Consider the following 27667-nt stretch of genomic DNA (forward strand, 5'->3'; position numbering starts at 1 on the left):
TGTGAAATTGTGGCTTTCCAATGTGAAAAAGGAAACGTGTTCTTTTTTGGGCTTTGAAATTTTAGGGTCCTTTAAACAGTAAAGCCTGGTTTTCACTAGTAGAATTACTGGTCGAGTAACTGGCATACCAACTCTACTGAGCTAACTCTACTCTACTTACTTGGTCGAGTAACTGTAGTCACCATAATTAAGAATAGTAGGTGAAGTGTGTTGTCTAGTGAACAGAGCTAACATTAAAATGTCAATACTTTTTAATAAATTAACACTTGAACTCTTATTAACACTTTTTAATGGTAATAAAATAACAATACTTCTTAAACTTGATAGCCTACAGCACAACTCTACTCTACTAGCTCTAGACTGTTTTCATCAGCATAGTGGTGGTAGAGTAGAGTGAGAAGCGGTGGTGGGGGAAGGCAAGTGGTAGAGTACTATCCCACGATGCTATCCCACTCTACTCTACTAAAAAATAGTACTCTACCATGAACGCTCACATTGGGAGAGTTCACAAGATAGTCAGTACTTGCCCAGGGAACTCTACCACTAACTCTACTAATGAAAACCAGGCTTAAAAGCTTTAACTTAAATGACGAATTGCCGACAATATTAGTTTATTTATTATAGTCTACAAGTCGTAATTTCAGTGTTGAAACTTGATGAAACACATAGCAGTTTGTAATGGATAAAGAAATGCAAGGCTTAAACTGAATTGAATCAGCTGGTTGCTCGAACTGAGAATGAATCACATTATAACAAGCGAGAGCTGATATGGATTTAATCCAGTTTCAAGAGGAATTTTGTTTACACTGGCACTTGATATGTGAGGAAAATATATTTTGAGTAGCTGCACTCTTTGATTGGGATCTACTATTAGGCCAGCCGCAAAGTAGACCATAATCTACGAAAAGCAACCCACGCCGTGGGATGTTTTGTAAACCATTGCTTTAGAATTATTCCTAATCAATCAGCTGACAATCAGTGTCCAATGTACAGATTTCCAACAGGGGCGGTGGACCTCCTCACTCTCACCAGAGAAGCTATAGTGGCTGACTGACCTGGAGATTGACATTTGAAATATGGAGTTTCATTTTCTGTGAAGGGTACTTGAACCCAATAACTTTTTTTTTTCTATGTTATTACATTTTGACAGAGCCATTCGACTGGCAAGCATGACAGTCTCATAATATTGTTTTATTTTATTATTATTATGACAGCACTTCATACAGTTTAAATAACTGTATATACACTTAATACAGATTTAAATAATGTTATTCATGTTTCTTTTCTTCTCTCACGCCATACGCATATATATAATCAGCTGACAAGTGGATTATTCATTGTATGTATTACACAGATGTCTGGAAAAACCTATCAATGGTTTACAGAACATACCATGGCGTGGGTTGCTTTTCGTGGATTGGCGTGGGTCTACTTTGTGGCGAGCCTAAGGCTATAGAATTATTCATAATCAATCAACTGACAAGTGGATTATCCATTGCATGTCTGGAGAAGCCTAGCAATGGTTTTTACAAAACATCCCACGGCGTGGGTTGCTTTTCATGGATTAGTGTGGGTCTACTTTGCGGCGGGCCTTACCGTCCCAAAGCACTATAGCTCAAAGTAATGATTGGAAACTGAAGAAAAAAATCCATTTACAGTGAGTTAATTTAAACTGGCATGAATAATACGGCTGCTGACAGGCTGAATTGAATTTCATTATACTGACCTGAGTCATCCTGAAGCAATAAATCTAAGCTTTCCTCAGCATCCATAGTACTGCAAAAAAAAAGAAAAAAAACAGAATTAGGATAAATTGAACAATGTTGTTAAAATAGATTTCTTCATTCAAGTAAATAACAATACATTTTAGCTTTCATACCAATTAGTGATATAGTGAGGTCCACGTTATAATGGCAGTGTTTGATTAGCAATGTTATTACAATCCTTGTCTATTATTCAACAAAGCGGATAGCACTATCTCTTTCTCGCTTTGCTCTGTTGCCAGATCGTCTTTTAACAATGTAGAATTAATAATTAATTAACAAAATATTTCATATTAATTATGAAATTATTGAAAAATATAATTTCTTGCTTAATAAAATATAATTGATTATTTTAAACGAGAATGAACCGTTAATATTACATCAATAAACCTGTACGGTATCAGCTACCTTCCATAGAAGGCATTGACAAGATAGAGGATCGGCAACGTTTTTCTCCTATCTTTCTCCACTGCCATAATAAAGGTGCGTACAGATTTACGCGCCGCGAACATGAGCAATTCACTTTTAATCAGCTGATGCCAAGCTTTTTATATCTGTATCTTACCGTTTCTGTAAAAATACTGATATAGTCAGCTGATTAAAAGTGAATTTCTCATGTTCATGGCGCGTATATCTGTACGCACTTAACGTGGACGTCACTATAGCTAAAAGTATAGCGACTTAATCAACAAACTTTTAAAATTATAAATTGAAGAATTATTGGGAAATGAAATGTAATTTGGATGACTATAATAAGTTATAGTAGTGTGTTGTATCTACAGATTTGCTGTAAATATTAAAAGTATAACAGTGAATATGGCAGTCTATTGAGCAAGGTGAGGTGGGAAGAAATAGCTGGAGTAGCCACATTCATAACATCTGTCTGAAACTAGCCAGAGTGATGAGTGGAGCCATTAATCTCCAGGAAGCATCTGGAGGAGGTGTATTTTGCTATGTTTCATAGCCATATCAACTATAGACTTCAGTCACTACCACCGTAAACAAAGCCGTAGTGCATTCGTGTGACGTCAGCACAGTTAGGACTCATACACCAATAAAAATTCGTTGATTTCAGCTGATCTAGGCTATATCAGCTAGTGTTTTTATTGGTGCAGGAGTCCTACCTGTGCTGACGTCACACGAATGCACTATGGCTTTGTTTACGGAGGTAGTGCTTCAGTTGTGGGGACATGCTCCAGGTTGTAAAGATGTACTGCTCCTGCAGAAGAAAGCTCTAAGAATCCTGGACTCGGCGGGCTACTTGGACCAATCTTCATCAAGCTGAGAATACTCACGGTATACAATCAATATATCTGACTCTCCCTGTTGCACGCAAGAGATATTTCCACTTGCTCACAAGATGAGAAGACAGAAATTCCTGCAACACCACAGGAAAATCGAAAATAGACATCCCTTTCTGCAGGCTGAGTAATAGGGAGGATTGTTTTCCAGTACTAGCCCTGAGGATTTACAACGCTTTACATGACAGTGGGAAGAACTTGGTTGACAGGAGCTTCAGAGCAAAAATCAAGAACTGATTAATAGAGTCAATAGATTGAAAGAATAAGACTTTGATATTGTCAATACCACTTTAGTCAATAGACTTCAAGTCTATGGACTTGGTTTTATTTCTCTTGATGTGTTTCCTTATGAACATGCCCTGGCGGCATGTCTGTGCTATGAACAAAATCATTATTATTATTAGTCCATTCTACTCAGTGGAGGAATACTTTGAGGCCACTAAAAACATCAGCTGAACGTCGAGTGATAAATGTGATGCCTACAGACAAGGCCATCTTGATAAATTTGAAAGATTACTATTTTTAAATTTTTTATATGTTTGACTAAGTTTACAAACGTAAATAAGTGTATATTATTGACATAGTTTATATGTCGACCCTATGACAAGGACCAAGTCAGGTCCACTTTCTGACACAGTCAATCCAGGTAATTATCTGGTCATGACTAAGGAGAAAAGTATGAAGAAGTAAACAAATATGTAAATATATTTATGGAATACTGCTGTGGGGACACTCTTCACACTGTGAGAGTATTCTTATGCTGCAGAAGAAGGCAGTTCGGATATTGTCTTCCAGTGGTCATCTGGAGCACTGTAGGCCACTCTTCGCCAGACTCGGGATTCTCACAGTTTTCAGCCAGTTCATCTTTGCTTCCCTGGTTGGTATTAGGAATACCAATCTGACAGTGAATTTGAGGGGGTTGCAGAGTGCCTACTCACTTCGAAATGCTCTCGAAGTCAATGTTCCTCGATGTAGGCTAAGTAAGGCTCAGAACTGTTATCCCAATATCGCTATTAAAATGTTTAATATGCTACCTCCATCTGTGCGTCATTTGAGTGACAGTGAGTTTAAGAGGAGACTCAAGTCCTGGCTGCGTGCCAGACCATACTACTCCTTGAGTGAATATTTTCAGGAGTCTACAGTTAACATTTAGTGGCCATCACCGTGTTTAGCCATCTATGCCATTATGTTTTATTTTTTTGGACGTGACAGTGTTGTCAAAAACTTTTGTGTGATATTGTATTTTTGACGTATTGACCAACCCAGCTCATCAGGCTGGTTAATGGTCCTACAAATGAAGATTGAAGATTGAAGATATTGTCAGAAAAAAGATTTGACATAAACGATCCAGTAATATTCTACACAAAACATAAATATGCCTATTAATATCTTAGAAGAGCATAGTATTTTATTTCCTCACCTTGCAGTAATTTCCGAAACTAGTTGGGTATCCGCAGTGGCAATTATTAATGCTTCTTGTTCCTTTTCCTCCTTCTCCTTCTCATCTTTTGTCTCCTTTTGTCGTTCTTCCATACTGAGAGAAGTCAAATATAAAAGTCAATTCTGGGAATGTTTTTTCTGGTATAAAATTCTCGCTAGTCTAAGAAAAAAATGAAGCAAACAACAGATGAGTTACAATAGTTTTAATAATATAGGCCTATAATAATTAATGTATGCTTTTGTATGGAATACGATCACAAATTAAAAAATTGGCTTTTTTAATTGCCGCAGCTAACTGCTAACCGCAAAGTTATCAACAAAATTTTCTGTCCTTATAGATTCTATTAGATTGAACGGAACTTAACAAACACATACCTACGTTCATCGTGTGTATGATAAGTTATGTTTATTAAACAACATAATCAATCTAATAGAATCTATAGGACGGAGAAATAAAACTTTTATTAATAGCTTTGGTGTAAACGCAGCTTAACTCTTTTCATATCAAAAACCTAGGCCTATTTAACAAGAGTAACATTAGAGCATCTTATATAATTATAATAGAATACGATCGTTAATAACTCAAAACTTGAAATTTTTTTCAAGAAAGTCTTTTTGAAAACCGAATCAAACTTGTTACATTAGTTGGTGCTTGTTCTCATACTGGTAGTTATCAAAAAACTCATCAACTATCTAAAATTGAACAGTGTTCAATGAAATATGTTCAATTTATTTCACAATTTCCAGTAAATAGAAGTAAAAATTTGAGTAATTGCTGTCAAATATTAGAAGATATAAAAATTACCTTCGGCGTTTTGTTGAGCGTGAGCTACGGTAACACTATTATAATTTTAAATTTAGTGAATAGGATGAGGGCATATTTTAATTTTCAATCACGATGGAATCTTATGAAAGCAGTTTAAAATACTTTTGTCACAAATTAAAAATATAGACGAAGTATGGAAAATTTTACCAGTCAGTCACAGTCACACAGAAATAGAATGTTCTTTTAGGTTAGTTGATGCAAATTTTGAAAGTTTTCTGTTTTTACTCTAGTGGAGAAAAGGTGAACTATTCTCTATGCTACCTCAATATCTATTCTAATGGCATAGGCTATAAAGCCGGGTAATTCAAAAATAGAATAATTTATCGATTGAGAAAATGAAAAATTTTGTAACCGGTTCTAAATCATTTTTACATTGGATTTGATTATTTTAAAATATATTGGTACCACTAAGAAATTATCTAGTCAATGGTTATTAAAGGTATTTTATCAATTTCTGAGATATTACCTAAAATGTGTAGCCAACTTATTTGAGATTTTTCTGAATATAGGTATTGATAACCATTGGTTATATCAATTTGAAACCGATTCTTGGTCTACAGATCGCATTTTAAATGAGATTTAGCCAATCTAAAATATTTATAGTCCTATTGCTACCATCAACAAAGTATTTAGTAAATGGATGATTATTTTAAAGTTTGGTAGCTGGAAAATATTTCTACTATTAAAGTAAAAAATGATTATATTCACTTGTTATACTAAGAAGTATGATTATCTTATTCTATACTACACAAAGCAGTGATTCTTAAAGCCTATATAGATGACAGTCATCAAATTCATCATGGTTTTATGAAATTCACAAATTATTAGTATGAAGCCAAAGCAATAGAATCCCATAAATCCAATAAACCCATAAATTATAAATGAAGCCAAAGCAATAAAATCCATAAACCCATAGATGATAATATTCTCCGATTGCACATAATTCGGAAACTATAGGTAGAATGGTAGAATCTCTATGACCTGCAGACATCCGCTAACTAAAAAACATTATTTATTCATTTCACACACATAAATGTATTTACTTCACACTCACAATACAGTATACAAAGAGAAGATAAAAAGATACAAATGAACACATGCAATAAAATAGCATAAACAATAAAAAAATACTAGGTACTGTAATTAGAAATCAGAGGTGTATGAAAGGTGAATGTTAGAAGAGTAATTAATAAAATGATTAAAATCAAATTATAAATTCGAGTTAATATTCCGTTCTCACACACAGTTTGGTCTATGGTAGGCTAGAATGTATGAATTTATAGGACTACTTTCTTTTATTTATAGAATATTTATTATAGTACCCTTTTAAATTAATAAAATAATAGATTGAAAATACAAATTATAACAACTAGTTTCAGTGTTCACACCATCGTCAGGTTATAAAACTTTAGTCTATTATTTTATCAATTTCAAAGGGTACTATAGTTCTAAGGTAGGCTATTTATTCATAAATTATGACTGTCGTGCATAAGAATTACTCAACACAAGAATATTTATGTTTTTATTTGAAATTTGAATCATTTTTGTGGTTCACAGGAAAGAGAGATACATTTTTACTATAGGGAGTAACATGCTGGTTCAGACATAGGAAAAATATTAGGCCAATTTCCTAAAATGTATGAATTATTGGCTACTTTCTTTTATTTATAAATTTTAAATTCAAATTTCATTTAACCATTACACTAGTTGAAATTTTTTATTATTTTTTGAGCTATCCAATAATCAACTGTATGTAATAATTATTTTAAATAAGATCCTGAATGCATCAAAATTAGTGTTTCCTTTCTCTCTATCAAACTTTTAATATGCAACTCTGGTTTGCGCACAGTTATGTTTTGCCCATGCAGACCATTTTCCAAAGATTTATTTGGCTCAGATTTAAGTCTATCAGTGTATTCATGAGTTGTATTTTTTTGTTGTTGTTTTATATTGAAAATGAGTACCGTACATAAGATTATTACTTTGTAAACTGCATTTTCTTAAATATATATCTTTTGTCTGTCTTGTCAAAAAAAAAACAATTATATACGCTTATGAAATGGCCTTATACCCTTATGTGTAATATGGGAAATATACCCTTATACCCTAATGGGTACTACCCATAGTACCCTTTGAAATTAATAATTTTGCATTCTCAATCTATTATTTTATTAATTTCGAAGTGTACTATCATTCTATTTTATGATAATAGCCCTATTTTGTATGAATAAGGGATAAGGACAAATCATTTTAGCTGGGAGAGACCAGCAATTGACAGCCGTTTATGTTATACTACTTTATACTTCCGTGCCAAGCTGTCTCCAAGTTTGATCAATACAGATCAACTCAGCAACTGGTGTGGTTGGAGTTGGAATTGCTTTGTTAAAATAATGTTTCTAGCTTCCCCATCTAAACTACCGTAGGCAAGGAGAGTATTGTTTGTTATATCTATAACACACTAGTAGTTACAAGAGCAAGAAAGTTATCATCTAAACTACACCGTAGGTAAGAAAAGGGGTACTGTTTTTTACATCTATACCGTGACACACTAGTAGTTACAAGAGCAAGAGAGTCCTCATCTAAACTATCGTAGGTAAGGAGGTAAGGTAGGTAAGGTATTGTTTGTTACATCTTAACACACCAGTTATAAGAGCAATAAATAAGCTAACTGAAAGAATTAACCGGGTTGACTGCCGATTTCAAACTCAGTCTGTAAGTAAACCTCAAAACCTGATGTGGATTTTATTGAATATTATTAACATATAATATATCTCTGATGTAAAGCTTAATTAGCTACAATTTTTTTATTATATATACCAGTAGGCTATCCGTTAGTAGGTATCAGATAAACTTATTTATACTGAGGTCCACGTTATAATGGCAGTATTTGATTAACATTGGTGTTGCTATCCTTGTCTATTATTCGACAAGATGGATAGCACTATCCTTTTCTAGCTCCACAACGTTGCCAAATCCGTTTTTAACAATTTAGAAATATAATTAATCAAGGCAGACAAATGGCAACGCTGTTTTCCTATCTTTATCCAATGTCATTATAACGTGAACCTCACTATAGTTGAACTTCTTTTGTTGAACTTCAGTAGTATAATATGGTACTATGAAAATTCATTCATTGAAAAAACACAGTTTGAAGCTGCGTTTACACCAAAGTTATTAACAAAATGTTCATTTTTCCATCCTTATAGATTTCATTAGATTGAACTTAACTTATCAAACACATGATGAGCATGAGTGTTTGTCAATTTCCGTTCAATCTAATAGAATCTCTAAGGATTGAGTTTCTTTATCTTTATTCCCAGTATTGTAATTGTATGTAAGAATAACAATTAATAGGCTAAAATTTATTATAATAAAAATAATCTAAATGAGGTACTTGAGTATTAAACGGAGGCCACTATTACGAAACGCGCCGCGGCACTTATAGAAGGTTAAATTGTTATAGATGTTGTAGTAGAACTATTCTAGTATTGTTGTGAGTCGAGCGTTATCAGATGGGTCATGTGTCTACTCGCAAAATCCCCTCCAAGTAGGCCAAGGTCAGGGTCGTTGACCGGAGCGCGCGCCATTCCCTGTCATCCCCTGTCATTTCACGGTAAACCACAAATACAACTTCGTGGACCCTGACACTGGGGCTAGTACGCAATATGTCGAGCGAATGTGGGGCAGTGCAAAGTGGAGAAATAAAAGGCAGCGAGGAACTGCGCGCCATCATTTGGATAGCTATTTGGTAGAATACGTGTGGCGATCAGATGTGACTGCTAGCGGCGGCGACGCTTTCAACTCCATCCTGACCGACATTGCTGCGTTCTGGGTTGCACAACGTCAGAACCAGGCGTCGGATTAATTCTAAACTTCACCTGTTAATCTATTAAAGTGTGTTCTTTCCAATTATGTAGTTATTTATGGTATCCCGTACGAAATATTTCTGTAGGTTAGGTGGCCTCCGTTTAATACTCAAGTACCCTAAATGATCAATTTGTGTGTTTCTTGTTCAGCAAAAATGGCTATCAAGCTTGACGATTTTCTCTCCAAAAAGAAAGAAGTCGCTCCAATTTTGGATTTATCGAAATGTACAGCGAATAGCAAAGAAGAGTTGAAGAAACTTCTGGAAAAAGTGCCTGAATTCCGAACGAGGCCTGAAAAGGTATTTAAAAACCATATTCGATTATTAGAATAGAATAGTTGACTTCTTTATTTGTTAAAGTGGCGAAGTTTGGACAGTAATGTCCACTCTAGGATAGATATAGTATATGTCCACTATATGCAAGCTACGGTACGGTACCATAATAATAATGCACAAAAGTGGACCTTTTATTTCATTCACCAAGGTATCTTGACATTGCCATCGTCGTTATATATGTCTTAAAAATATTTATGTAAAAAGCAATTTGAATAAGTATGATTCTAATAATAGCTTCCATAGTCTGAATACAAGAAAAAGACCCAAACTTAGAATTTCGTTGTACAGTCATACTAAATGACAAAGAAACTGGCACTTCTATCAAATTATATAACTCCACACCAGTTTTAATTAACTTGAAAGTACTCACATAAACACAATTTAGAAATATATTGAAAGCAGTGTTAATTGATGAATGTTTGTACAACGTACATGGCTATTAGATTGGAATCGTTTTATGCGATTCATATTTTATTGTATTGTACAGATACTGATCTTAGTGTTTTTGTAATTGTTTTAACTTACTTTAGGTTAAATCAATGACGAAGTCCATGTATTCATGTGAATATTTTATAAAATTCAATTTTATTTTACTCTACCACTTAACCACGTCGTTAGCAGAAAATACAAATACAATACAAAATATGCATAGATAATAAAAAAAGATAGAAACAGAACATGACAATGAAATGTAATGAATATGAGAGTTCAATACCGGTATTGAATAATAAGTCTTTGAAAATAAGTGTTTTTCAATAAACTTAATCAATTTACTGCTGAAAGAAAAAGCCAAAAAAATTAAAACAAATATGAATAGGCAATCAAAAGTCAGTAGAGTAAAAAGTTATGCCCGTACCTATAATTAGCCTATTTATTACCGGGTGTTTCAAAAAGAATAATCCATATAATTGAAAGAATAAGACTTTGATATTGTCATAGAAACCATACAATCAAATTATTATGAATAATCCAATTTTAAACAGTTATATTTATTTAACAAAGTGATGTACACAAACCAATTTTACATAAAATTACTGACAGAGCTATCAAGTTTATGATGATGTATTATAAGTGTTCTATGCCTCCTCCTTTTGAGGCTCGGACGACATCTAGACGGTAGCCGAATTCATCCCAGACTGTTCGCAAGATGTCTTCTCGGACTGTAGCTACTGCATCAGTTATCCTGGCTTTCAGCTCATCAATATCAAGTGTTAAGGTAGAAACATAAACACGATCTTCAACGTTGTTCCTCTCTTAGCACTTGATATTGAGGAGCTAAAAACCAGGATAACTGATGCAGAAGCTACAGTCCGAGAAGACATCTTGCGAACAGTCTGGGATGAATTTGCGGCTACCGTCTAGAATGTCGTCCGAGCCTCAAAAGTGTCTGAGCTACTGTTTTCAATTGGGTTAAAATTAAATTCGTATGGCTTTTGTTGGTGGGGAGTCCCTTGCGGGAAGGTCCCACCGCCTTAATATATAATTTAAGCCGTCAATGGGCCTTACGACTGTCATACTTCAGCCGGGACCGACAGTTTAACGTGCCCATCCGATAACACGGAAGTGATCTGGTTAAAAAAAATTGGTATTGAGAGCAGGGTTTGAACCCGGGATCTCTATGCTGCTACGCAAGCACTCTATCCACTAGACCACGGATCACTCCACAAATTGGGTCATTCTTTTTTTGAAACACCCGATATATATTATATTTTGTAAGAATCTATATATATAAAAGCGAAATGGCACTCACTCACTAATTGACTGACTGACTCACTCACTCACTCGCATAACAAAAAATCTACCGGACCAAAAACGTTCAAATTTGGTAGGTATGTTCAGTTGGCCCTTTAGAGGCGCACTAAGAAATCTTTTGGCAATATTTTAACTCTAAAAGGGTTGTTTTTAAGGGTTTAAAGTTCGTCTTTTAGCATGTATATTCTTCTTCTCCCAATCTCTTAATTATAATTGAAATTTCCATATCATATGTTACTATAGAACTATAATCTAGATAGAGTACCTCTTCGAAACAGTTGTTAACTGGCAACTAAATTAATAATTTTGTCAGGTTGGCTTAAGTTGAGTTGACTTTGTTAGGTTGGCACCAAGTTGAAGATTTAAATGCATTTATCACGGAAAAAATGATTGGGCACTGCTACTTCAATCCTGGGAATATTATATTACTAGCAGTCAGGCTCGCTTCGCTCGCCATATCCGTTTAGCCAGCCGTTTAGTCTGGACCCCCGACTGGATTGTCCTAACATATGATAAAAATGCCCAAATGAATAATGCAGGCGAGCGAAGCGAGCCTGCTGATCTCATTCTTGGACGATCCAGTCAGGGGTCCAGGGGGCGGAGCCCCCTGGCTAGACGGATATGGCGAGCGAAGCGAGCCTGACGGCTAGTAAATGAGTAAATGACATTCATATTTTAGTTTGCATATTACTTCTATCAACCATTATAATGTTTTTGTTATAAGATAAAGCCAGAAGACATCAAGATCCGTGAGAAAGATTTCACTTTTAAAACACCGAAACGGGAGCTGAAACCTCCGAGCATTCGCGAATACCAATTTGTTGACCCGGTGCCAGCTGAGATGCGGGGAGTTCGCTTGGAGGACCTCAGCTCTGTCAACATTCCTTGGAAAATGCTCACAACACTCAGACCCAAGAACAAATTGGAGGATGAATTTTTCTCCAGGTGGGTCAACATTTATTTATTATATTGTTTCTTTCGTTGCTATGGTGAGGTCCACGTTATAATGGCATAGTGGAGAAAGATAGGAGAACAACGTTGCCGATCCTCACTGTCTAGTCAATGCCTTCTTAACGGTAGCTGATACAGGTATTTTATTAATGTAATATCAATTGTTCATCTTCGTTTAAAATAATCAGTTATATTATTTTTTTCAGAAATATATTTTTCAATAACTTCATATCTAAGATGAAATAGGTTGTTAATTTATTACCATTGTTAATTCTACATAGTTAAAAGACCTCTGGCAACAGAGCAAAGCGAGAAAGAGATAATGGCGCTATATATCCGCTTTGTTGAATGATAGGCAAGGATAGCAATACCATTGCTAATCAAACACTGCCATTATAACGTAGACCTCACAATATATACACAAATAATCTCTTCAAAACTATTGATGAAACATTCAATAATTTTACTCACCGTGTACATGGATTTATAAGATACCGGTACTAGCTGTCAGGCTCGCTTCGCTCGCCATATCCGTCTAGCCTGGAACCCCAACTGGATCGTCCAAAAATGAGATCAGCAAGCTCGCTTCTCTCGCCTGCATTTTTCATTTGAGCATGCTTCATTCCATCAGAAAGTCGAAGAACTTCCTCGCTCGATTCAATCACCAAATTTGAACATTCTCTGTCTATTACTTGATGAGAAAACGTAAAAAACCGCTAATTTTGGGCGTATCTTTGTCGTTATTTCAAATTCCTTCCAACACAACACTATTACACCCTAGCTAAGCTTCTGTAGTAAATTTGAACATTTTCTGTTCATTTGTTCTCGATAAAGCTGAGAAAACGCTGAAAAAACGCTGATTTTGGGCGTATCTTTGAAAATTTTTCCAAATCCGTTCTTAGTGCGCCTCTAAAGAGCCAACTGAACATACCTACCAAATTTGAACGTTTTTGGTCCGGTAGACTTTTAGTTCTGCGAGTGAGTGAGTCAGTCAGTGAGTGAGTGCCATTTCGCTTTATATTATATAGATAGATTCATTCATATGAATATTTTACTATAATTATATTATAAAACCTTGTAAGATTTCCATTCTAAGTTGGACTGTTGGTAATAATTTGAAAAATTATATTCATAAAAATGTGGGAGAGAGACAGAGATTTGGTCTCAGCCTGTTGTCCACTTCATATCATAGAAATAAATATTCTTCATTGTCACAGAATATACCTAAATTTATATTATAGACAGATTATTCCATTTTATTATTATTTGTGTTTCTGTTAATAAATAAACAGGTAATGCATGAATAATGGTAAATAAATAATGTTATTTTTTCTCTCCCTATCATTTCAATGATGTACTTATTGTATGAATCAATGAAGAATGAAAAATAAATAGATAAAAAAATTTGGGTAATCTATACTTTCAAGATGAAACCTAATAGGTACCTTGAACGCGTCTGGACTTAACTGAACAATTTTAATTTACTGTTACGGAAGTGAAAATATTAATCGAATATTACATGATACTGTGCTGAAATAACAATGAACAACAAGTGTTCAAAATTATTGTAGGCCTACTACTTGTTAATAAATATTCCCAAGTGGTAGGTTAATAATAATGTTGAAAAGTGCTTCTTTCAATATCTTTATATATTGAAATGTAGATACTCATATGTTGAGTAAAATCATCTAACCTTAAGCCATCCAGCAATAGTTACCGTATTTTAAAATAGCTAAATAGTGGTAAGTTAATAATAATGTTGAAAAGACAGTATATTACAATGTAGATACCGTACTCATCTGTTGAGTAAAATCCGCTAGCCTTAAGCCATCCGGCAATAGTTTTTTAAAAATGTTCAGCGGCAACAATCTAATGCACAAATGCAGAATGTTATACAGTTTACATTGTAGATAACTGTGGCTTTTCAATGGTTTGCTAAGTCTAACACTCAGTGTTACCAAATCATACCTGTGTCTCGTATGAACAGTATCATTGGAAGTGAAATTATTTAAATATTCCTTGTCATGAGTCAAGTTTTGGAAAATGAAGGTACATGCCAAAGTCATTATTTTCAAATTTGTAAAATAAGTTCTATAGGATACCTCATTTTTTATATTACAAATTGTTCTGATAGCTCGTTTTTGCCAAATGAAAGATGTTTTTGCAGCACTGGAATTACGCCACAGACGTGACGTGCACCATAACATAAATTGACTTGGAAAAGGCCAACCTGTTAATATTGCTTTTATAGCCTAATATGGTGAATAAAATGAATATTGATATTCAATACAACATGGTTTTACTGTACCTACTTTATTGAGATTATGTTATGTGTGTTAATCACATTTTTAAATAAATAAGTAAATAAATTGATGAATAAATAAATGTTTATTCATCCCCAGATAGAACTGAAACTACTACATCAATTTATTGTTTACAATATTACATACGATAGTTAGTGTACCAAAATTTTGAGTTATTAAATGGAATTTATTCTATCTTAAGTAAGTAATTTTCAGTTCCCATAAAGATAGTAAATTTATTCTTGTTCATTGGCAACTTAGCCAGCATTTCTAAAATCGTTATAATTATGATCAGCATCTTATTAAAGTCCTTGATTCCCACGATCCCACTTGGAATTATCTATTCTCAAGACAGATCTAGACGCCAGAAGTATGCTGAATCAATCCCATAATTCTAAACTTGCAAAAGGGAAATAACTTTTCTCTCCTAGTTTCCTTCTTGCTTGAACGTATCACCTTCCTTATTTACTGAGGAGAAAGAGAGTGGGCGAAGAGAAATTCACAGGCGATCGGGTAAATATTTTAAAGTTTTATGGTAGAACATTGATCAGTCTGAAAGCCTCTGAAAACTAGGAGAGCGATCATTCTAATCCCAGCTGTCATAGTGTTAACTGTTTCTTGAGATTTTCTTTCAATTTCCAGTAATGTTTTCGTTTGGGGGTACATTCTCATTCTCTCCAGGAGAATTTAATTGATTGTCCAAATCCTAAGTCCAAGAATTTAGGTTCTCAAAAGACACTATTTTAGTTTCAGAAATTTCTTATAATATGTCTTCTACATGTTTATTGTTTTCTGTGAGGAAATTGACCTACTCCACTATGGCGTACCATGTTCTAGAGTAGGTTTTGTTTGTTACATTAATATGATTATGTTTTTATGTTATGTGATAGGTTGGTAGAACTGGGCAAGCTGCGACTGCAGACAGAGGAGCGTGAGAAGCGAATCAGCGCCACCGACTTTGTGCGCAAGATGAAGTCAAAGGCGGGCATAGTCGAGACACGTGTCGTGTCTTGCAAGGAGTGCGGCGAGGAGTTCTGTGCCGGCGAGGCGTGTCACGAGTTCCTCTACGAGGTAACACCAACAATATTCAATCATTGAAACTAAATGATAATAAATAATAAAACAGCCAGAAAACTCCATTATTAACACCTTCAGGCAACATTTGATTAGATGGTTACATCGGGGTCACCATTATAGGAAATTTAAGTTGTCGATTTCCTATCATAAAATTGATTAAATAAAACTGGATAAATGATTAGATGTTTTAATGTTGGGATGACAAAATTGAATTGAGAAAATATTAAATAAACTGATAGGCCAACAATATTATTAAACAAACTAGTTCCAGTTGAAAACAGGTTGTTAATCACAGGTTGCAAATATATGGATCATATATGATGATTCGCCACAGTTATTGCAAATTGGCAGGGATGCTGCAGAGCAGCACTGATTTAATCCGCCTTTACATTCAGAAATTGAACTCATAGTGCATTTGCCATTTCTAATGAGTAATGAAGACCATAGCCTTTATTTTTAGCTACTGCTATTTCCATATATATATATATATATATTATATATATATATATATATATATATATATATATATATATATATCTGTATTTTTTTAATGTATGAATTCAGGGCTACTTTCTTGTATAATTATGGAGAAGAATTATATTACCATTTGAAAATAAATAAAATATAAAAGACAAGAATACAAATTGTAACGTAACAATTTACAATTAACAAGTTACGTTACAATTTGTATTCTTGTTTTTCAATATTTTATTTATTTTTAAAGGGTACTATAATTCTTTTTTATAAATATGTCTGTATATATACTTATAACTATGGAGTTTAATTGTGTGCGATTTATATTCTTTGATTTGCTGAAGAATGTTAATAAATTCAATTATAATAGTTTGATATGTACAAAACATGAAAAAAACGACTCACTCTCCACTCACAGACTCGCAAGTCTTTGAGGAGAGTATTCACTGTTAAATGTTTGAATAATTTTATTAATTTGTATTATGTTTTTGTGAATAAAAAGCTATTTGATTTGAATATATAACCAATATAAATTTCAAACTAATGAAATTTTAAATTTCAACTATATTTATAGAAACTGTGTCCAAATTACTGAAACCCTATTGCGTTTGATTGAAGGCGTTCGTGCGCGAGGACCCGTCACTGGCTGCTGCGGGGGCGGTGGTTGGAGGCGGCAAGGGGGCGGGAGGCGATGACGAGGAGAAGGGGCGGGGCAGGTCCAGGAAGAAGAAACGACGCGCCAAGTCCAGGGTGGTGACTGTGATGGGGGGCGGGGCCACCTCCTCGTCAAGGGCCAGGGACAAGAGTCGCAGTAAGAGCAAGGTATAAAGATTAAATTCAATCCGACACGTTAATATGTAGGTCCCGGCTGCCTAGAAAGCAGTCGTTAGGTCATGTCAGAGGCCCTGAAATTGATCAGTTGCAACCTGAAAGCTCTGACACCAGACCTGAGCCAGCCAGGTCACTCGATATCAATTATAATTATTTTTTAACGAAAATCCCAATTAAATGCTGTAAATCACCCCGAAGACTTCTGCTACTACAAATATTGACAACAGGGTAAACAGCTAGATGAAAATTCGATGAGCACTACTATACAAAAATTATACAAAAAACCATCTAACTGTTTACCCGGTTGTCAATATTTGCAGTAGCAGAAGTCTTCGGGGTGATTTACAGCATTTAATTAGGATTTTCGTTTAATAATAATTATTCATTAATTAGCATTTGAACAAATGCAACTTCCAATTTATTTCCATCTGATATTGAATCAAATCAAATCAAATTTATTGCCAAATCATATAAATAATTCACAAAACAAAATTCAGTTTCATACATTAGAAATTTACTAACAAAATTGCAAAAGCTATCATTGAAACTAAATAATAATCTAATCTATAGTATTGGCGTTGCAAGCAAAACAAAGTTTGTGCGCTAGCAACGAGCTAGCAAGAGAAAAAAGTAACTGTATGAAACAAAAAGTTTAGCAAACACTTCAACAAAAAATTAGCAAACACTTTCAAAAAAAAACACGATAGTGGAGTAGTTCATAGAATAAACATGAACAAAATATAATTCATTAAACAAATATTCATTTTGATATATCAAAAATTTGAAATACAGTTACAATACATTCTGGTTCATACACGAATCTACAATAAATTACAGTACAACAGCCAATTATGCAACAAATTTCACATATTATGAAAACTTATTAATTACAATGAAGATTGAATGCAACATTAGAATATTGATAATATAACTACATAAATCAGCGGTGTTCAACAATGAATAAATGATAATTTCAATGAATAAATATACACCCCACTATATATCATATGTGTTGGGGTATAAGTAATTAGTTGCTTATTGCGTGTAATAATTACTATTTACAAACTTCATTCACTGATATGGGATTAAAGTTTTTTATAATAAAATTAGTAAAAATGTATAATACAAACAAACAAAATTTAATACAGTACAGGATAACATTATATAAATTGAATTCAGTCTGAGAGACAACTTCTCAGGTAGTAAAGGGAGAAATAATTAAATAAAACTTGAAAATAAAGAATGATAAATGCCTAGTATTAAAATATTTTGACAAATAATTATTATTATGTATTAAATTCATTTGTGATCTGAATAAAATAGGTAAACTCATTAAATCAATATAATGTATTCAACAAAACATAATATTATGTTTTGCAGGACTTGTGGTTGGTCAGTCATATATTTTCAGGACAAGAATTTCATGAGCGTCAGGTCTTGATGGTTTTTATAGCTGTACACCACGCATTTAAAAACAATATAGTATACCAAAGATTTTCAATACAGACCAAGGAGTGTAATTTAATTTTGAACAATTTATCTGTATTATGCTTATAGTCGATATTTCCCTATCTTTAATTCATTCTGATATCGATTTATAGTTTTTTAAGCTTTTTAATGGGGACATTCTTTAAAGTATATCTATTTGGATACTATAAAGTTACCAGAATGGAACCAATTTTTAAGGGAAAATTTTAATTTTTGAGATATGGTCGCCTAGTAGAGGTAGAATCTTATGGGAGAACCATTTCCCAATAAGTAGCAAATAAATCAATGGAATTAAAAAGATTTATTTTCTAAGATATTGATTATTTCATGACATATTTGAGAATATTAAGTTTGTTGTTTGGTCCTGCAGAATTATTTCTTCAATATGCAAATATTTCTTATTTTAGTAAAAATGATGTGACGTATCTCTTCCATGTTTGGCTTTGAAGCATCTGAATTTAAAAATTTACTTTGTGGAATAATTAGGGACTGAACATTTTGTCGAGTGAACAACTACAAGACTCAACCTATTTCGGACTATGTGTCACCTTATCTAAATTTGGAAGAGAAATAGCACAAGGTTATCTTATTTTTCTCTCCCTATCATTTTGATAATGTATTTATTGTATGAATCAATATTTGATTTCTCAGACTATCTAGAAAAATGTATTATTGACTTTTTTTTTTAATTATCAAGTAATATTATTTTTTTAACTGGAATAAATATTTACCTGAAATTGATATTCTTTGAAATGAGATATTCTATTTATAATATTCGATGCATTCTATTTATTTTAAATACATTACATGATAATACCACTCAATGAAGTTTATAGCTTAACGCCAAAACAAACCTCATATTGACCTCAGATGGATGATAACTCAAAAGATGATGCAACTCTTTTGAAATAGTTTAATTTTCAAAATGAGAACAAAACGGAATTAGGGAAACAGACAATATCTGATATAGTGAGGTCCACGTTATAATGGCAATGGAGAAAGATAGGAGAACAACATTGCCGATCCTCAGTCTTATTTATTTATACATTGATAGATACAATATCATTCTCAACCATAAATGATTGGGAAAGGAACAACAGGCTTAAAGCCCAAAACTGTTCAAATCTTATCAATGCCTTCTATAGACGGTGGCTGATTCAGTTTTATTCTTGTAATATTAACTGTTCATTCTGGTTTACAATAACCAATTATATTTTATCAAGCAAGAAATTATATTTCTCAATGATTTCATAATGAATTTTCATAATCAAGATGAAATATTTTGTTAATTAATTATTAATTCTACATTGTTAAAAGACGATCCGACAATAACAGAGCAAAGCGAGAAAGAGAAGTGCTATCCGCTTTGCTGAAAGATAGACAAGGATATCAATAATGATATTGCTAATCAAACACTGCCATTATAATGAGGACCTCACTATAGGTCGATGCCTTCTATTAACCTTTTTAACAACGTTTGTCATATTTCAAAATTACTAAATAGTAGGTCAATTACTTTTATATGAATTAAAGAAAAAAACAATATCTGATAGGTTTATGCCTTTAAAACCTTTTCAACAACGTTTGTCAGTCATATTTTAGAATTGGGCCTACTAAATACTGAAGACCTATTATTTTCAGATAAATTAAGGAAACAGACAATATCTGATAGGTCTATGCCTCCTATTAACATTTTCAACAACGTTTATTGTCATCTTTTAGAATTAGGCTTACTAAATACTGAAGACCTATTATTTTCAGATAAATTAAGGAAACAGACAATATCTGATAGGTCTATGCCTCCTATTAACATTTTCAACAACGTTTATTGTCATCTTTTAGAATTAGGCCTACTAAATACTGAAGACCTATTATTTTCAGATGAATTAAGGAAACATACATTATCTGATAGGTCTATGCCTTCTATTAACCTTTTCACAAACGTTTGTCATCCTTTAGAATTACTAAATACTGTAGGCCTATTATTTTCAGATGAATAATTAAGGAAACTTACAATATCTTATATTATTTTCAGATGAATAACCAAGGTCTATGCCTTCTATTAAACCATTTTAACAACGTTTGTCATTTTTTTAGAATTACTAAATACTGTAAACCTATTATTTCCAGATGAATAGCCACAGTTGCAATTATATTTTCAAACTTTTTCAGGCAACAAGAGATGGGAGAAAAAGCAAGAGCAGAGATGGTCGCAAAGGTGGCTCCGGATCGAGAGGACGGAAGTCGAGCAAAAGTAGAGATCGAAAAAGCAGCAAGAGTGGAGACAGAAGCAAAAAGAAAGTGCGAAAGAAGAAAAAGAAGAAGAAGAAAGTTAGCACTAAAGAAATACCGGAGGGCGAGTCTTCCGATTTAGAATGATGATAATAATAATATGTGACTTTTCTACTTTTCTATAGTAGCCTCTATCATCCAAATTCTTCATTCCATATTCTACACCTCTCTATTCCATTCAGTCTCATACTATCAACAAAACATACTAAAGTAAGGTCCACTTTATAATGGCAGTGTTTAATTAGCATATTGCTATCCTCGTCTATCATTCAACAAAGCGGATAGTGCTATCTCTTTCTCGCTTTGCTTTGTTGCCAGATTGTTTTTAACAATGTAGAAATATAATTTATTAACAAAATATCTTATCTTGATTTGAAAATTCCTTATGAAATCATTGAAAAATACAATTCTTGTTTGATAAAATATAATTTGATTATTTTAAACGTGAATGAACAGTTAATATTACATCAATGAACCGGTATCAGTTACCCTCCATAGAAGGCATTGACAAGACAGAGGACCGGCAACGTTGTTCTCCTATCTTTCTCCACTGCTATTATGAAGTGGACCTCACTATATAATATAAAGCTTCTCTCAATTTTAAAGAAATGCCAGAGAGGGTGGATCTTTCGTTTTGGAATGATAGATAATATAATAATATGTGATTTTTCAATATCATCCAATTTAGTAATTTCTTTCTACACCTCTATTCCATTCAATTCCCTTACAAAAAACTCTGTTCAATGAAGCTTTTTTCAATTTTTTGTAATGATGATTAAAATATTAAAAATGAATACTTCAATTAATAGATAGGTACGGTAACTAAAGGTACTTCTTTATGGCTAATAAAGAAAAATCTGGTGTGGTACACTCACACAACTTTCCTTGCTCATTGAACTATAAGCCTCATTATCAAACGAGGATAATTTAGGGGAATAACATAATGACGATTGACGGCAACATATTTGCAACTACGATCAGACTACTGTATATGTGTATATACAATTGTTTTCAGAGTACTTTTTCCTTTATGTAAATTGTGAAATTCGATGATTTTTTTTAATTCTTCAAAACAGCTGTTCCACATATGAAATAATCTTGACTATGACTGTGTTCTTTTTATAAATTGCTCTACCTACCTACCTACCTCATGCACGAGAAGGAGGTTACAAAGACCATTTCTCAAGAATTGGGTGGATCACCCATTAGTACCCCAGGAAAAAGACTCATTTCAGTTGATAGAGCTAATAAATAACTATACAGGGTATAGATTTGAAAAATATCGTTAGAGCCGTTTTTGAGAAAATCGTGAAAAACATGGTTTTTTAGTAACTGTCATTTTTCTCAAAAATATTACGGAGCTCCTGCAATTTTCTCAGAAATGAGACTCATGTCAGTTGATAGGGCTTATAAATAGCTATCCATGGTATAAATTTGAAGAAAATCGTTAGAGCCGTTTTTGAGAAAACCGTGAAAAACATGGCTTTTTAGTCATTATCCGCCATTTTTCTCAAGAATATTATGGAGCTCCTGAAATTTTCCCAGAAATGAGACTCTTGCCAGTTGATAGGGCTTATGAATTCATGGTATGAATTTGAAGAAAATCGTTGGAGCCGTTTTTGAGAAAACCGTGAAAAACATGTTTTTTTAGTCATTATCCGCCATTTTTCTCAATAATATTACGGAGCTCCTGGAATTTTCCCAGAAATGAGACTCATGTCAGTTTATAGGGCTCATAAATAGCTATCCATGGTATAAATTTGAAGAAAATCGTTGGAGCCGTTTTTGAGAAAACGTGAAAAACATGGTTTTTTAGTAATTATCCGCCATTTTTCCGCCATCTTGAATTGAATTTCATTTAATTTCTTATTGTCGGATCCTTATGGTATAAGGACCTTAAGTTTAAAATTTCAAGTCAATCGGTTAATTAGGAATGGAGTTATCGTGTTCACAGACATACACACATACACACACACACAGACCAATACCCAAAAATCATGTTCTTGGACTCAGGGGACCTTGAAACGTATAGAAAACTTGAAATTGGGGTACCTTAATTTTTTTTGGAAAGCAATACTTTCCTTACCTATGGTAGTAGGGCAAGGAAAGTAAAAACAGTTGAATACACATCAAACCTCAAACTCTTTTCACATAAAACAATATTTTTTTATCTCTCATAATCTAGATAAACTACTATTTTGATGCATTTGTTAAGATCTTGGATATAATTTATTAGGTACCTATTTCATATATTCATTCAAATCAAAACATAGGTAAATGAATAATTCGATTAGATTAGATTTCTTTATTTGTGTATGTTACAATATTTACTGGTTTATTCACTATTTTACATTAAATGACGATAATGCTAGTAGTTATTCAACGAACTTCACAAAATATAAATGATTAATCAATGAGAATAATAATATAGAATGCAATTAGAATAACGATAGTACTGTACAATAATGTGATGTAACTTCATAAATCGGCGGTGTTTCAACAAAAAATTGTCGATTCTCTTAGAAGGATATAAAAGTTTTTAGCTCAAAAATTTCTAGTATCATTCAAAATTTAGACTTTTTGAATTATTATTTAGTGACTGTTCTAGATTTTTTAATTTCAGATTCTAATAGTATCTATTAGATTCAAAATTTGCTCGTTTATCTGAGTATTGAAGAGTGTAAATTGTACCTATTTTGAAAAGTGAAAGTGACCTTACCAACATTTTGATTTGGACAGTATAGTATAAATTGGAAATGGGACAGTTTTGGGCATGAGCCTGTTGTGCCTTTCCTCATGTCAGGTACTTATACACAATGTGATAAATAAATAAATAAAATATCCTTCCATTATATAACACACGACCGGGTAATAATAGGAGATTGATAGTCAAAACAATATTGTTCTATAATCTCATAATCTAGATAAATTATTATTCTAATGCATTAGTTAAGTTATTGGAGATACTTTTATTGGGTGCCTATTTCATAAATATATTTATTTAAATCAAAACATAAATGAATAATAGGACACTGGATATTGATATTTTTCTCTCAATCTATGCATCTCAGATTGGATCTTTTTGAAATAACACTATGATGTGATAATAATGACATTATAATACATTATTGAATTGATAATGACATTATACAGCCGAAGCATGTCGTGATTGAACAATTTTAAAAAAGTAGGTACCTGGATTTCCAATTTTTATTCATATTAATTTAAGAGTAGCCCTTGAAGAAAAATCTGGTGTGGCGCACTCACACAACTTTCCTTGCCGTTATGAAAATTGATCACTGACGCTAGTGTTCCCACGCATCTCAAGTCTACTATTCATAAAGATTTGAGCCAGCTGGTGACAGGGCAATAACGCTGGAGACACACGTAGGTCTGCTATCTCTTCATAGTGAGTGATTTAATAGAATCAACAATAATTTGCAATTGAATAATCACATTTTCTCGAATTTAAAGCTTATTTTGAATTTTAGGTGAAAATGTTACTGAACATTAACGTAGAGATTTTCATGCTCAATCTACTCCACTTGATTTTTTTCGTTTCAATTGTATCTGAAGCCTGATAATTGGAATCTATCTGCATTGATGGGGCGAAGCTCCTGAAATTTTTACAGATATGGACTTGTGGCAGTTGATAGAGCTTATCGATGACTATTTTAGGTATGAATTTGATCAAAATCGTTGGAGCCGTTTTCGAGAAAATCACGAAAAACCCTGTTTTTGACAATATTTTCGCCATTTTAGCCGCCATTTTGAATTGCATCAGATCGAAATTGTTCGTGTCGGATACTTATATCGTAAGGACCTTAAGTTCCAATTTCAAGTCATTCCGTTAATTGGGAGATGAGATATCGTGTACACAGACGCACATACACTCTTACACACACACACACACACACACACACACACACACACACACACACACACACACACCACACACACACCACACACACACACCACACACACACACCACACACACACACACACACAGACCAATACCCAAAAACCAGTCTTTTGGACTCAGGGGACCTTGAAACGTATAGAAATTAGAAATTGGGGTACCTTAATTTTTTCGGAAAGCAATACTTTCCTTACCCTTGGTAATAGGGCAAGGAAAGTAAAAAAGTAGGTACCTGGATTTCTAATTTTTATTCATATTAATTTAAGAGTAGCCCTTGAAGAAAAAAAACTACCGTATGTTTATGTACAACTTTAGTTACCCTATGTACAAGTTAGTGTATTGCTTGTACAATGAAAGTTTTTTATATGGTATTGGTATAGCCTAGCGTGTATAACTTTACATACAATCATGTAATATATATTATGCCTATACATAACACATTTTGAAAGTACCAGTACGGTACTCGAGTATTTTTCATACAGTATCCTCACGGTAGGCCTAAAGTATTTCATGCAATTCAACTTCGCCCTCAGTGAAATTGAAGTATATAGTTCATATTTTCTAAGCTGAAAACACTGGTATATGTTGTCAGAAATATTACTATAATTTATTGAGAAATTACATACATGTTTCAACTCCCTCCAATGGTGTCATCTCCAGTGTGAAAAAATCTTCAATGTGTGTTTTTCACACGGAAGATGACATCATTGGTGTTGAAACATAATTTTTCAATAAATTGAAGATATTTCTGGCAACATCCCAGTGTTTTAATTATGAATAGATACGGTATAACAGTATTCTCACCAACAACATTATCTTCATTAGTTATTGAGGTATTTGAAAAATGTTTACAATTCAGTTCATTTCATGAAGTTTACCAGGAGTATTATTGTAATATCTCATTAACTATCGGATGAATTTCAAGGTTTCTGGTTCAGGGAAATAGATCTCCTAAACTTTAATAATGTAATTCCGTCACCGATTTTGCGTTGTATTCAACATAGACGTTTCTCCCGCGGATATGGTAACTTATATATTTTGGGAAGACAATTTTTCCCTGCAATACTGTATTTTGCTTTACGCACGAGAAAATCATGAAAACTCAACAATTATTGTGGAATATTGTAAATAAATAAGTTATGTTATGTTTGAAGGGACGGATTCAAGGATCCAAAGGTTTAAAGAACCCCACACATCAATCGGAGCTTATTGTGTTCCCAAGTACGTTAGTTGGGAAACCCAATACTTGTGTCCCTTACAAGAACCAGGAGTTTTCCCCCATGCTAATATCCCATTCATCACCTGGTTGCTTCTCGGAATCCAGTGTGATATGCTTCGCAGTCTCTTCAGAATGATTTGAAGATTTTCAAAAAACAAATGAAAAAATATTTAGTTGATAGAGCTTTTTATAGTGTACAAGAATTCCTTTCAAACCTAAACTAGGTTGAACTACTTAGTGCTAGAATTATTATGTAATAACATGACTTGTCTTATACTCCATGACTGGAGTCTTTAGGCGTAATCTAAAAAAAAAATGATTGGTCCTCGTGACCTACGTGAGTTCCACTCCTGCTTTCTTTGAAGCTTTGAATGTCCTTCCGCTGAGGAAGGGGTCGCCAAGTTGCCTCTAGGGCGCCTGGCCACACTTGACTCAGCCTCTTGACCCACATATGTGCCTGCTGGAGTTTCACCCATCTCTGGTTTCTTGGGTTTTTCTTTTTGCCCCTCCGAAACTTTGCAGGGTCAAAGGGTTTACCTCTCCCAAGCAGTATTGCGTGAATGGATGCCCTTCTTTGAGTTTTGGCCTCACTACCCACAATAACTCGTGACCTACGTGAGTTCCACTCCTGGCCTTTTTGTAGGTCCTTCCGCTGAATGAGGGGTTGTCAAATTGCCTCTATGGCACCTGGTCACCTTTGAATTAGCTCTTGACTCGACCTACATCTGTGCCTGGAGTTTCACCAATCTCTGGTCTCTCGGGTTTTCCTTTTTGACCCTCCGAAACTTTTCATGGTCAAAAGCCTTACCTCTCCCAAGAAGTTTTGCGTGAATGGCTGTCCTTCTTTGAGCAGTGGTCTGAGAAGCTCATCCTTCCTGTCCAGTTGGGATGATGTGATTGAGCTTACATCACACATGTTGTGATCAGTAGAAGACTTCAAAATGTTGATAACCTCTACATAAGAACGCAACGAAACCTCCTGTGCTCCTGAAGCACCCATTTCAGAATAAGGAACCTGCCCTGATGGGGCAGATCTAGTGGGTTTGAAGTAGTCTAATATGTTAAATTTATGCTTTTTGACCACATCACAATCACATAATTATAGATAAGGCCATCCGTCTTTCGGAGGAGACGATAAGCCGTCCGTCCCAACTCTACTTAAAAAGTAGTCGTCATCTCTCATCATCATCCCTTTCACTCATTATCGATGCACAAGCCTAAGAGCTTATGTAGGCACCACCCTCAGTATTATTAATATATAGTATGTGCTGTGAAACTTTGTTCAAAGTACACACTTCAAAGAACTTATTAGACGTCTACTTCCTATTTGAGCAATTCAGATTTGACAATATTGTCTAGATAGCGCTGAGAAGAAGTTGTTTCCAAATACTCACTTACGGGAATTTACTGTGCAAAAATTGTTTTCGCAACGTTTGAAAATATTTTTTCAAATTAATATGATTATAATAAATTACTTGATTCCACAAAAAAAAATTCACCAATGCCATCGATATTCAAGTCGAAGATTTTCTATTGATGCCGTCAGCCGTCATCTTTCATGAGTCATATGTTATCCAGAAATCCAAAATCCGTCGTGCGTCTGCTATTTTTGTGTTCTGCCGTGTATTTGAAAGAAATTTCTTAAAATGATAGATAATGTTGAAGATCGGTGTATTTTTGATTTCTAGATAGTTCAAATCTGATAATTCGATTTACTATGTGCCAAATTAGTATAAATTTATCATTATGTTTGGCAGTACTGTGCTTTGCAATATCTCCATCAACATCAGCCTTTCCAGATCCTGGAAAATGGGAAATTCAAAACTCTTA

At 33.7% G+C, this 27667-nt stretch overlaps 2 protein-coding genes across 4 annotated transcripts in view; one reads left to right on the forward strand and one right to left on the reverse strand.

The window, feature by feature from the left end:
* Positions 1 to 5483, reverse strand: part of LOC111061941 — a 42363-nt gene extending 36880 nt beyond the window's left edge. For 2 of the 3 annotated variants that reach the window (XM_039429264.1, XM_039429262.1), the window contains exons 1-3: positions 5310 to 5483; positions 4485 to 4664; positions 1727 to 1776 (exon numbers count right to left, since the gene is read on the reverse strand). In XM_039429264.1, coding sequence (XP_039285198.1) covers positions 1727 to 1776; positions 4485 to 4597 — 163 coding nt within the window. In that variant the 5' untranslated portion in view covers positions 4598 to 4664; positions 5310 to 5483. The remainder of the gene's footprint in view (positions 1 to 1726; positions 1777 to 4484; positions 4665 to 5309) is intronic. The other variant, XM_039429263.1, reaches the window with a different exon arrangement.
* A 2453-nt stretch (positions 5484 to 7936) lies between these two features.
* The window catches only part of LOC111054926, a 42102-nt gene continuing 22371 nt past the window's right edge, over positions 7937 to 27667 (forward strand). The window contains exons 1-6 of the mRNA XM_039429610.1: positions 7937 to 8042; positions 9347 to 9495; positions 12008 to 12228; positions 15428 to 15608; positions 16707 to 16910; positions 20580 to 20738. Of these exons, the coding sequence (XP_039285544.1) occupies positions 9352 to 9495; positions 12008 to 12228; positions 15428 to 15608; positions 16707 to 16910; positions 20580 to 20738 (909 nt within the window). The 5' untranslated portion in view covers positions 7937 to 8042; positions 9347 to 9351. The remainder of the gene's footprint in view (positions 8043 to 9346; positions 9496 to 12007; positions 12229 to 15427; positions 15609 to 16706; positions 16911 to 20579; positions 20739 to 27667) is intronic.

This window comes from Nilaparvata lugens, chromosome 5 (genome assembly GCF_014356525.2).
Source record: "Nilaparvata lugens isolate BPH chromosome 5, ASM1435652v1, whole genome shotgun sequence".
Taxonomy (NCBI): domain Eukaryota; kingdom Metazoa; phylum Arthropoda; class Insecta; order Hemiptera; family Delphacidae; genus Nilaparvata; species Nilaparvata lugens.